Source organism: Rhinatrema bivittatum, chromosome 4 (genome assembly GCF_901001135.1).
Source record: "Rhinatrema bivittatum chromosome 4, aRhiBiv1.1, whole genome shotgun sequence".
Lineage (NCBI taxonomy): Eukaryota > Metazoa > Chordata > Amphibia > Gymnophiona > Rhinatrematidae > Rhinatrema > Rhinatrema bivittatum.
This window is the reverse complement of record NC_042618.1, coordinates 191,524,275-191,537,506: the sequence shown is the minus strand read 5'-3', so window position 1 is coordinate 191,537,506 and position 13,232 is coordinate 191,524,275. Positions and strand designations below refer to the sequence as shown.

The 13,232-nt window shown below is 39.6% G+C and overlaps 1 protein-coding gene across 1 annotated transcript in view; it reads left to right on the top strand.

Annotated features, from left to right (window-relative positions):
* STAB1 (stabilin 1) overlaps window positions 1-13,232 on the top strand; it is a 335,521-nt gene that overhangs the window by 132,316 nt on the left and 189,973 nt on the right. The window contains exons 28-29 of the mRNA XM_029599456.1: window positions 7,941-7,988; window positions 9,144-9,274. Coding sequence (XP_029455316.1) covers window positions 7,941-7,988; window positions 9,144-9,274 — 179 coding nt within the window. The remainder of the gene's footprint in view (window positions 1-7,940; window positions 7,989-9,143; window positions 9,275-13,232) is intronic.

Genomic DNA, 13,232 nt, shown 5'->3' with positions numbered 1-13,232 from the left:
AGAGTTTTTACCATCTTAGCCAGCTGTCTAAAAACCAGACTTCTTCGGCGTGGCTAAAAGTCTGTACATTGTTTCCATGGATTTTGTTATTGCCTTTGATACAAAAATCAATACAATAAGAGCTAAATTTGTTCTAATTCAACTCAAGGTTCTTCTTCTAGGACATTAATATTACTGTCAGCTATCAATGATAATATCCCTACAAGCAAACCTTTTGCTTTTAATAAAATTACATTGGCTAGCCTACAGTTGATCCTTAAGCAAATGCACCTTTCCTCCTCCTTTGCTGTTTACACTGCTCAAGAATCCAAGTTCAGGTCTTTTTCCTTTTCTGGCTCATTACTTCATCATTTAAAGTTGCACACATGTGATCCATTCTTTAAAAACAACATCTTCATCCTGATTGTCCCAATAATTACAAACTGATATCAAATCTTCCCATCTTGTCTAAGATCATTGAAAAAACAATTCAAATACAGCTTACATCATTTCTTGACAAATCCTTAGTACTACACCCTGAAGAATCATTCTATCAAAAGGGTTTTAGTATGGAAGCAGCACATACTGCTTTGAGTATGGATCAGAGTAAAGCAGTGCTCATTGGTTTTCTTGATATGATGCTGCTTTAGATACAGTAGATCATCAGCTTCTTCTCAACTACTTATTTGATATTGGAATCCACCACAAGTCACAGAATTGGTATGTCTTTTCTTGAAGATAGAAAATATCAAGTGCACTAGAACCATAACATCTCTGAGCTTAGCCATCTGGACTGTGGATTTCCACAGGGATTAGTTTTGTCACCAACCCTTTTCAATTTATATCTTGCTCCTCTAGCAACTCTCATTCAGAGTAAGTTTCAACAGTTACTTATATGCTGATGACATTCAAGTAATGCTGCTATTGATCCACGATTCCTTGGAAAATTTCAATCATTGTCCATCTGAAGTTACAATTTGGTTGAAACAGTTTAAATTCAAAGTAAATCCAGAAAATTCTGAGTCTTTATGGTTCATGGGCAAACTTAATACACAATTGCTACCTCCTTCGGTTATGAAGGGAAGTTCCAGTCAGGTTAGAGAAATTGTGACCACCTTGGGGAGTGCGCATTGACTCCTTTTTAAAATTTTCTGCTCATGTTTCACATCTTTCAAAGACATATGTTCATATGTTGACTGAGACATTGACTGAGATGTTTTCATGATCAGAGAGATCTTAAAACACTCACCCATTCTCTCATCATTAGTTGTATTGATTACTGTAATGCTCTTTTCATGGTCTATATAAAACTCAAATCAGAAGGCTACAGGTAATTCAAAACACTGATGCTAAATTGATTTTTGGAAAAAGTAAATATGATCATGTCACACCACTCCTCCATGCACTTCATTGGTTACCCATATCTACTCGTATCATATTTAAAATTGGCTATCTAACTTTTAAGGCCTTTCGATTGGGTGTTCCCTAATATCATGCTAAGTTTATCTTGCCATATCAACTAATTCATACACTTTATTCTTCTCAGTAAGAGTTGTTGATGGTACCATTGCCAAGGAAAATTAGATTTGAGACTATCAGCACCTCCTGCACTACCAATTGTAATCTCATCTCTTCCATGTCCATGGTTATTAACTAGAATGTATAGCCTAATGCTATGCAAGAAATTGAACACACAGATGACCTAGTATAAGTTTATTTCTACTATGGTAACACTGAACAGTTAAAATTTAAATTAAATAAGCCTGATCCTGCTCACAGCGCCAAATTTTGCATATTTTGTTATTTATTTATTTTAAATGTTTTTGTATACCGATTGCCGTTTGCACATCGTATCGGTTTACAAAGAAACACTGTGCAATTAGAGGGTTTACAAAGAAAACAGAGCAATTGGAGGGTTTACAAAGAAACAGTGCAAATAGAATGGAGCATTACAGATACAAGAATCGTATCAGTTAACAATTAACATAGCAATTATAATATGAGACATAAATGTTATATGGAACAAATTAATATCATATAGGTATAGTATAAGTAAGAACTTAAGAACTATGTACAACTCAACGGTTTACCAGGAACATTGAGCTTATTATATTGAGCTATAAACGTTCAACATAGTGGTTGGCAGGGGAATAAATAAGACAGCTAAAATAAAGAAGAGAGGAAGTTAGGTTGAGGAGTATATAACAGGATGTGAGAGGGGAGTGGGAGAAGAATGCTAGTTAAATTAAGTACTTGATGGTCAGAAGGTGGACGCGTAAGAATAACGTGTAAGAGATTAACCAAATGGTGGAAAATCAAGAAAGGAGGTGTTAAATGGAATAGAGATGGATTCGCAGGAGGGAAAGGGGTGGGTGGTGTTAGTCAAAGGCTTGTTTAAAGAGCCACGTTTTTAAGTTTTTTTTTTAATTTCTGCAAGCAAGGATCTATGCGGAGGTCAGGGGGCATTCTGTTCCACAAAGTGGGACCAGCTAAGGAGAATGCTCGGGCTCTTGTGGAGGAGAGATGTATGAGTTTGGGAGAGGGTGTGTATAAGATTCCTTGGTAGGCTGATCTGGTGGGTCTGTCAGATTTATGAAAGTGGATGGAATCATGTAGCCATTGTATATTTTCATTGAATAGAGTCTTGAATATGAGAGTTAGGGTTTTGTATTGAATTATCGAGGTGATAGGGAGCCAGTGGAGGTCTCTCAGAATGGGGATAATATGGTCTTTTTTGTGAGTATTGCTGAGAATTCTTTTATTTTTTTTATTTATGAATTTTCACAAATATAATGACAAAACATTATAATACATCCATATTGATATTGTAGTTAAACAAGAATTTCTTCTTTTACTTACATTATTAATCAATATCTATCATCACTAAAGTAATCCAGGAAACAATAAAGAATTGAGCGAATTTAACGAGGAAACACATTAAAAAGAAAAACCTAGGGGAATAAATTCCCCTATCTCTTATTCTCAGCGATAATAAGCCACTATCCTTAAATAACTCCTAACCATCAGCTGCGTCTATGGGGTGAGAATCTAAAAAAGACTGAAGACTAGAAACCTCCATAAATACATATTTATGTTCTTTATACACTAACTCACATTTGCATGGATATCTAAGCATGAATCTAGCACCCCTAGCTATTAAATCAGGTTTAAATTTCAAAAATTATTTTCTTCTTAATTGAGAGTTTTTGGCTAGATCTGGGTAAATCCAAATCTGCTGTCCATGAAATTTCTCCCCTCGATGTCTCAAAAACATCTTTAGAACTGTATCCCTTTCAGATTGGAATAGAAATTGTACAAACATAGTAGATCATGATCTAATCTCAGTACTCATGGAGGTTTCCAATACCTCCGTCAGATTCATTTCCTCCACTTGAGGAGTTTCCACTTGATTCTCAGTCTTCCCCCTTTTTGTTATGTAAAATATCTTAGCTATAGCTGGTATTGCCTGTTGAGGCATTTTTAATATATTCAGTAGATAATCTACAAACATATCTTTAGCTGATATTAAATTTTGAATAGGAAAATTTAGAACCCTTAAGTTGGAATATTTCAAAGTATTCTCAATATATTCTAACTTCTTTACATTTATCATTTCAGTTTTAACAATATTCGATTGTAAAGACTCTACCTTATCCAAACGCTTCAGTTTCATCAATTTTACTCTGACTTAAGTTATTTACATTTTCCAATTCCAAAACTCTCTTTTGGTAATCAGATGTTGACTGAGTTAAATTTATAATTGCCTTTTCCAAGGATTTAATTGCCATCCAGAGGTTTTCTAATGTAATCGGGGCCACTGAAGGAAGTATTATGTCAAGCTCAGACTTATAATCCTCTTTACCCCCCACAGCAAGGTTCTCCTTTCCCTTTTCAGTAATTGAATTATTAAGACTCTCATCTAACAAGATGGGTCTTGTAATGTTTATTAAATATTTTGTTGGAGGGGAAGGGGTACAAGGAGCGCCGGGACTCAAAGAGAATGACCTCTGCCCTGAGGGCCACATTTCGCTCTGTAGTGGCATCCCCTGCGGCACCCTCCACCGGTGTTGAAGTGGCTTGCATCATAAAAAAGGAGTCAATCTGAGGCTGTGATGGTATGGGGAAGGGAGGGGAGACGAAATAGTAGCCTCCCTTACCCGTGCCTTTCTTTTTGTGTGAGGCATAGGGTGGAATAAGTAACAAACAAATCACCTTTTTTATGTTACTCTGAGAAAAGGAGTACTCTTATTATCTCCTGGTAGAGAGGGAGAGGAGAGTTTCAGGAAGGAGATAAACATACAAGACTGTTTACTCACTTTGTTGAAGTTCTTTAAAGTAATAAATAAAGTTTCCAAACGACGAGTTGCTGCTAAGCCGTGCGCCCCTTTGGCACGCGCGGCTTCGGCAGCGAGCTGGCGTCAACTGCGTGCCGCTGGGGGCGTTCCTTTTAAGGCCTTCCAGCCCGTGATGTCATCAGCAGTGGACACTCTCTGTAGGAGCCAGGAAGGGCCGGGTGGATATATTGTAAGTTGCTGAGAATTCTAGCTGTGGCATTCTGAAGCAGTTGAAGGGGTTTGTTGGATGAGGTGGGGAGACCAAGGAGTAGGGAGTTACAATAGTCAATTTTGGAGAATATGATGGTTTGAAGAACAGTTCAAAAATTGGAGAGTTGAAGGGTAAGTCTCATTTTCTTTAGTACCTGAAGTTTGAAATAGCAATCTTTTAAGATAGTTTTAATGAATGGTTTTAAGCTTAATTGATAGTCAATCGTAGCGCCTAGGTTGTGTGTGTGTAGGGAGGAGGGTTTAGTGGGGAAGGGGAGATGTGGTAAGTGTGGTTGTTCAGGGAAATGACAAGGAGTTCTGTTTTACCCGGGTTAAGCGCAAGGTTCATGTTAGTGAGGAACTGGTTGATGGAGGTGAGGCAAGCGCCCCATGTTTTAAGGGCCGTATTTAAAGAGTCAGAAAATGGGATGAGAATTTGGACATCGTCCGCATAAATGTGTAATGGGTGATGCCTAGGTTAGTTAGTAGTTTGCATAGGGGTAACATGTAGATGTTGAAGAGGGTAGAGGAAAGTGAGGAGCCTTGGGGAACACTGCAGGTGATGTTGATAGGATCAGATTCTTGTTACCTATCTTGACCTTGTAGTGTCTGTTTTCAAGGTAGGATTTAAGCCAAAGAAGGGCTGTGCCAGTTATGCCGATGTCCCCGAGTAATTTTAAGAGAGTTTTGTGGCTGATAATGTTAAACACAGACGATATGTCAAGCATTGCCAGGAGAAAGGCGTGACCTTTGTCCATTCCTTTAAGAATGTTGTCGGTGAAAGATATTAGGAGTGTTTCTGTGCTTAGGTATTTGTGGAAGACATGTTGAGAAGGGGAGAGAATCTTATGGTCATCTAGGTATTCAGAAAGATGGATGTTGACTATTTTTTTCGGTCATTTTGGCAAGAAAAGGCAGGTTAGAAATGAGTCTGAAATTGGAAGGATTGGTGGGATCAAGGTTGGGTTTTTTGAGTATGCGTTTGACAACAGCCTGTTTTAAGGTGGAGGGAACGCTGCCTTGAGCAAGGGAACAATTGATAATTTTAGAGATGGGTTTTGCTATTATATTAGGAATAGATAGGAGAAGTTTGGTTGGGATAGTGTCTGAGGGGTGAGAAGAGGATTTGGCTTTCTTTAGAATGGTTTCTATTTCAATCAAAGAGGTTGCTTCGAAGGAGTCAAGATTGGTGGTCAATTTTAAGGGGAGAAGAAAGGTAGTAGCGGATTTGTCGGGAAATTTAGATGTGATGGAGGAGATCTTGTTTTGAAAGAATTGGGCAAATTCGTTACATTTGCTTTTGGAGCTGGTATCTGAAATGTGTGTGGATGAAGTCTTGGTGAGCTTGGATATGATGAAAAAGAGTGCTTTAGCATTGTACTGGACATCGTGAATTTTAAGGGCGTAGAAGTCCCGTTTCGTTTTTAGGATGAGATTTCTATAGTCATGCATGGTGGCATTGTATGATGCGCGAAGTATGGGAGAAGGTGTTTTCGCCACTGTCTTTCTTTTTTTCTAAGGGCATTTTTTAGTTTTTTTAATTCAGGAGAGTACCAGGGTTTTTTTTATTGTTGCGAGCTGGGTTTAGGGATTTTGTGATGAGGGGGCATATTTTGTCGGCAATCTCTAGGGTAATGTTGTGCCAGGAAGACAGGGCAAATTTAGAGTTTGTTAAGTTAATTTTGTTGTGCAGGTCTGAGCAGGCAGTGATGAGGTCATCCCTGGTGCAGGTTTTACGAAATTGGAAATGGCAGTTGTGGGGGGGGGGCGGGGTGGGAGAGTGTTTTTTTTATAGCAAAGGTAACATTTATTAGGGAGTGGTCAGACCAAGGGACAGGTAAGCAGGATGGGGTTTTGGTGGTGTGGATGCTAGAATTTATAATATTAGGTCTAGGGTGTGACCTGCTTTGTGGGTGGGTTGGTTTATGATTTGTTGAAGGCCCATAGCCTCAAGAGATCAGATGAATGCTTCACATGATGGTGATTGTGGGTGGGTGTCAACATGTAGATTGAAGTCACCGAGCAGGATGGTGGGTATGTCGAGGTTAAGGTTTTCTGCAAGAAATTTGATAATGGAGGAGGCATTACTTTCTAAGAGGCCAGGGGGAATTTAAATTAAGCATATTTGGAGGTAAGAAGTCTTATAGAGTCCGAGTTCGTATTTAGGGGGCATGTGGACTGTTTGTGCTGTGAGTTTAAGGTCTCTTTTGACAGCGAGGAGTGTCTGTAAATCAACTTTACACAGGTAGCCCTCCCAGTTAATGTAGTCCAAGGCCAAGTGTGATGTGTTGGGAACCCTGATGACATATATAAGGTCACAGGCAAAAATCCTCCTTTCCCTATTGAGTATTTTGATAAAAGTAATAATATACTAAACCCAATCAATGCTTCTCCTGCCGATTAGGATGGGAAATAAAGCTAATAAAACTGGATAAGCAAATTTCAGATTTCTAATTATCCTTTTAATTAAAATTATTTTGGGCCAGACTGCCACCAAGGCTGAACCCTCTGACTGTCACCATTGCTGAGGATGGGCCCGACTTAGAGGCATTGCTGTCATGGTGTTCTTCACCAGGCTGAGGGAAGGCTATTGAGTTGCTGCTAGGCTCCAGCATTTGGAACTGTATGCTTAGAAAAATATTTTTTTAAATTTAAGGAGGCCCTCAAAGCCTTCCTGTTCATACAAGCATTTGGAACAGTATAGAACCTTTTGACACTAGTTTTCAAGGTAGTGTCATATCTCGTCATATCTTGGTTAATATACTATGTTAAAGTTCCTTTCATTTTTCCTCTTGCTCCCAGTTGCACTCATCCCTGTTTTATTGTAACTGTAACTATTTTATGTTTAACACCTAGTATTTATTTCGTTCATTGTTCCTTTTATCACTCCACTGTTTATTGTAAACCGGCATGATGTGATACCCTCACGAATGCCGGTATAGAAAAACCTAAAATAAATAAATAAATAAATAGTTGCTTGTGGTTGATGGGTTTTTTCTTTTACTTTCATGTCAGTTTTGTCAGGTTTACCTTTGCACTCCCAACTAGCACTACAGCTATTCTGTTTTTGTTGTAATTAGAAATGTTTTATTTTCCATCTTTAATATCTCAGTATCTTATTGTTTTTTGATGACATTTTTTTTATTCATTTTTATTGCTTATTTTATTTCTTATATATGTTTATACATCATATGCTTTAGTTTATCTATTATGATTCATTTCTTTTACTGTTTTCAAATGTACTATTTTTTAGTATTTTAAGAAATTAAATTGAATTATTGTTAGTAAGCTTTTTTGATTTGTACATCACTTGGAATTGCAAGTGTAAGATATGATAATTAATCAAGTAAACAAACTAAATTAATGGATATGTTTAGACTGTTTCGGTTTAACATACTAGCTGTTTTCTGTCTAAAGGTGTTGGACAGTAACTCCAACTTTGCAGACTTTTATCAGTGGATAAAGGTAGGATTTATAAATTAGCTAATAGCATTGTGATAGTTATAAGTAAATGCTGCTGATGTGTTAATGTACATTAAATATCTTAAATACCACTAATGCTTGGCATTTAAAGTGAATTCTTTTTTGTTAATACATATTTTTGCACAGAATATTAAAATGATTAAAATGCAAATGCATGCTAATAAGCACTTTTAAATTTAGCACAAAACTCATGTTAAAGCAAAATCATATGTTATTGCTGAAACTTTATACATCCAGAAGGGTAATTAACATTTTAGCAATAAAAACTGCATTACCACACAGTTTTAAAGCACATAATTCCAGCATTTTAGTGTGTTATTCAATAAAGGTCATTAACCTTTAGTAAATTACACATTCGGCACTTTCCTGTTATGCTCATAAAAAAGGTGCATTAACACAGGCTTTAATAAATATATCTCTTAGGGCCTAATTCACTAAGAAACTTTAGGTGTCTATCATGTGGATAATGGTTTAATGTAGTGATAGAGGTACAAGTAGATATGCAGCCAGTTGGTGCCATTTTTCTTCAAGCAGTGCACAGCCTGGAGCCTAGGGGTTGCTGTGGATCCCACTAGGCTACCACTGACAATATGATATGACCGGGAGGTATTGGGCTAAGTGAGGGGTCCAGATTCCTGTGGGAGGGATCATTGTTTACAAAGGAGCAGGATTGGGAAACAAGGGAAGTGGCCTTCACTGCAGGTATTTATTTCTAATCTTTTTGAAATCAGACACTAGGGCCACATTTAGAGGCTGCGCAGAGTTGAACCAGGGTCTCACAAGACCCCTGGAGAGTTTTCACACATTAGCAGGGGTGGAGGGGAGCAATTAGGCCACTTTGGCTCTTTAACAAGATGGCAGTTCCTGGTACAGGGCAGCCATTGTGCGGCATTTGGGGGGCCTAGTAACCTGTGGTATTTTTTCCTGCGGTATTTTACTGCTGGGAAAAGTACCATGCAGTTTGCTAAGCTACAGCACCAAGTACTATAGCTTAGTAAAGCCATGGTATTTTCCACTCTGGGAAAAATACCGTGATTTAATAAATGTGGCCCTTAATTTGTTAGTGATTGCTACTCCCATAAGCAAATATATTAAACACATTGTTTTTCTCTGTCTATTTTTGGCTCTGGAAATTAGAAATCTCTCTTCACAATCCCAGAAGGAACCAACGTAACAGCCCTGGTGCCGTCTGAAGCTGCCATGAAGGGTCTGAGCCGAGAGGAGGAAGATTTCTGGTTGAAACCTTATACTCTGCCATTCCTAGTCAGGTGGGGCTGTAGGAAGGGTGCATCTCCTGACTTTTGAGGTCAGGAGCTACAGTAAATGGTAAAAAATAGACTTATATAATAAGAATTTGGATTTAATGGTACCTTTATACCCATAAGATTCCAGTGCACCTGATATGGAAACATCCATGCATCCCTCTCTGGAAGGCAAGGTCTGCTAGTGCATTTCTGTTCCATGGAGCACATGAAAGCTTCCAAAGGGGGCATTGAGTGAGGGAGGACATATATTTGTATTGTATTCCTCCACAAGCCGCACAGCATCAGTATATACTGTACATAAAGAGGTTGATTTAGGTATACAGTCAACTGGGTCGATTACACTGGGCTTCCACTTGTCTCTTCTCACAAGTAAATGGTTCCTTGTTTTATTCTTGATGTTTCTTGCTGCAGATTATTTTAATTGATCCTGTTACATGATAGAGGTGGGCTGATCAATTCATGGCTTTTCTCAGAGCTGGCCAGCGATGGTGCACTAGGCAAAAATACTCGAAACTTCATTCCTCACCAGCATTTGCCCTCCTAACTCCTCCCTATAGACTTCAGTGACATAGTAACATAGTAATGACGGCAGAAAAAGACCAAAATAGTCCATCTAGTCTACTCAGCAAGCTTCCCAAGGTAGTAACTGCCGCTCCGTGCAGGTTACCCCATGTTTCTCTTAAGGGTAGTAACTGCCACTCCGTGCAGGTTACCCCCATGTTTCTCTTAAGGGTAGTAACTGCCGCTCCGTGCCGGTTTAGCTTTTTTATTTATTCCCATCCTCTAGCCTTTTAGGGATCCACAGTGTTTATCCCATGCCCCTTTGAAATCCTTCACAGTTTTAGTATTCACCACTTCCTCCGGAAGGGCATTCCAGGCATCCACCACACTCTCAGTGAAGAAACGTTTCCTGACATTGGTTCTAAGTCTTCCTTCCTGGAGTTTCAAATCGTGACCCATAGTTCTACTAAATTGTTTCCAATGGAAAAGGTTTGTTGACATCACTTTTAAATCTAAATTATCCCATTTAGAATTACTGACAATCACAAAAGCCCTGCCACAACACTGACTCCTGTTCTTATGCCACACACACCCCTCACCCTGCAGTAGATGTCACCACATGCTTGGAAAAGTCCTTAGCCTCCAGTCTATTGACTCAGCAGTGCCTCCTGCTTAACTAGAATCAGACTAGAGCACTACAAACCTACAGCCACAACTCCTCAGAGTTTTTCCTCATTTGTAAATCCCCCTACCGGTATAATCCAGCCATCATACTGGACAGGCCCCTTCTCAAAACCAATCCATGCCTATACAGTTTGGCCATTAGGGTTCAGAGCTAGGCAATGACTGGAGTCTTCCCTGCCATCCTGTAATATGCTACCCCCCCTAAGGCCAGCCTTCTGCTTCGAACTAGTGAACCATAGTATCCAAGTGCTCACAATGAAAATTCAGAGAGCATAACAATATGATTGTAATTAAAAATATCTTTATTAATATGACTAGGAGCTAAAAGAGATGCCTGGAGAGGATAAAGACATAGCAGAAAAACAAAATACATTTTTTGCTTTGGTAGAGAAGGGGGAGATCAACCCCCTTTGATTTGGGAATTAGGGGGGGTCCCCTTTAAAGATCTCCGATTTGGGGGGATAAGCCCCTCTTCTCCCTGTTTAGGTGCCTCTAATGGAAGTGGCTCCGAGTGCAGCTCCTTAACATAGGCACTTATCACTGATATTTGGTGATAAGCAGTTAAGGATAATAACCTAGTCAATATGACCCTTGAGTAAGTTCCACAGAGCAGAGATTCTCTCCTATATGTACCTGTGCAGTGCTGCATATGCTTAGTATTGCTATGAAAATGTAAAAAATTAATAGCAGTAAGGGTAATAAGTACTAGTGATGCAAGCAGGGCCAGTGCAAAGGGATTAGGCGCTCTAGACACCTTCTGCCTTGCGCCAATACCCCTTCCGGTCATGGCCCCCTCCCCCCCCCCCCCCCCCCCCCCCCCCCCCGTGCGGTCACAGCCTCGATTTCTACCTCTCCCGAGTGGTGGTGACCCCACGAGCAGCAGCAGCAAAAAGGAGTGGAGATTTGAATCCTCACTCCTCTGCCACCGCCGCTCGCACCCTCTAATGGTTGGCGCCCTAAGTCCAGGTCTAGCTCGCCTAGTGTTTCCACCGGCCCTGGATGCAAGCACACATTCACACGGGTAGACACAAACATTTATCACAGGCACCCCCACACACACTATGGGTTCTGATGTTCTAAGCATTTTTTCCACAGGAACATATTAAGGAAAAAAACTCTTCAGTACATCTTGATTCTATATGAGCAATAAGCACATAGGCAATATAGTAGTAATTTTCAAAGGGACATCTGCGGGTAAAACAGTGTTATACATGCAGATATGGCCTTTCACAAAATGTATTCGAATGATGTGAGGGTAAACTTAGGTGAGTATGTCATGTCCTTGCATAAGTTCACCTGAGCTGAGTGGAGGTGCTCCTGGGGGTAGGGTTGGGGAAGAATTTGGATTTACTCCCACAGGGCCTGATTTTAAAAAGCATTTACATGCATAAAATTGGGATTTACTCGAATAAATGCACCTTACTTGAGTAAGTGGGCTTTTGAAATTGTCCATAGGATTTGCTCACATAGTGCACTTTATGTGGGTAAATGGCTTTTGAAAATTAGTAGTTAAATTTACACAAGTAAATCCTTTTAAAAATTCACCTGAAACTTTGTAAAATTCAGCCAAACGAGTGTAAATATTCAGGAACATTTGTGTGCAGACCAAACAGCAGCTATAGCTTTGTGTGGGACAGATTTGGTGAGATCATTTTTAAAGCAAACATACACGCATATGTTTTCTTTGAAAATTACCATCCCTATGACATATTTCTATATGCTTCTGGGTCCTCTCCATCCTCTCTCCCACCCCCACAAAAAACCATACCCAGCTCCCCTCCTACCTCACCCTCACCTCAGCAACAGTATTCCCTCTCCCCCACAACCCCTGCCCAGCAACAGCCCCCCGTATCACTCTTTCCACCTCCCTCTAACTCTTTCTCTCTCTCTTTCTCTCCACTTACCCTCTTTATACCCTAATGTATAGTGTATTCCTAATGTTCCACATGTCCTTTGTTTCCGCATGTTCAGTGTAACTCATGTTTCATTGTATCCGCCCTTCGGCGGCAGTTCAGTTTTATGTAAACCGGTGCGATATGTATCCTATACAGGAACATCAGTATATAAAAATTAAAACACACACCCTCCCCTGGCTGATTCAGTGCCTTGGAAGTCAAGGTCATGAGAGACAAGTAGCTCTTCATTCTGCCGCCTTAGCAAAAGAAAAGAAATTAGCACAGGGCCTGTGAACCAGTGCATACTCGCAGACCCTGCTGTGACCTCCACCCTCTCACATAGGTTCCTGTGCTAACTGGAAACTCTTCGTGGATTAGTTCACATAGCCAATGGAAAACTCCCAAATTGTTATTGAGCAAGAAATAAACACATCATGAATTCCAGTTCTTTCCTAGGAATATATCTGGATGTGCCATCAGATTTAACAGAAACATTTTACTTCTAAAACTTGTGCTCTGTTTTTATTTTCCAACACTCCTGAGTATAAATTAGAAGGTAGATTTTAAAAGCCTTGTGCGTGCAAAAAGGGCCACATACGTGCATAAGCGGGCCACTTGGGAGCTATAGGGCATGGGTGTTCAAAAGAAAGAGAGCGAGAGAGAGCCTCTTTATAGGGCTCAGTCTGATACTCTATATATGGACCATTGTAAGGGGTGGGCACTTAGATATGTGGTGAGTTTTCAGGAGGTGGGTTGGGGTTAGGGGGGTGTTATGGAAACATTCAGAGGTATTCATTGTAAAATTGACATTAAAGAATTTTAGATCTTATAAAGCAATGAAAATTCTTTTTTTTTTTTTGTCAGAATAATTGTTATTAATA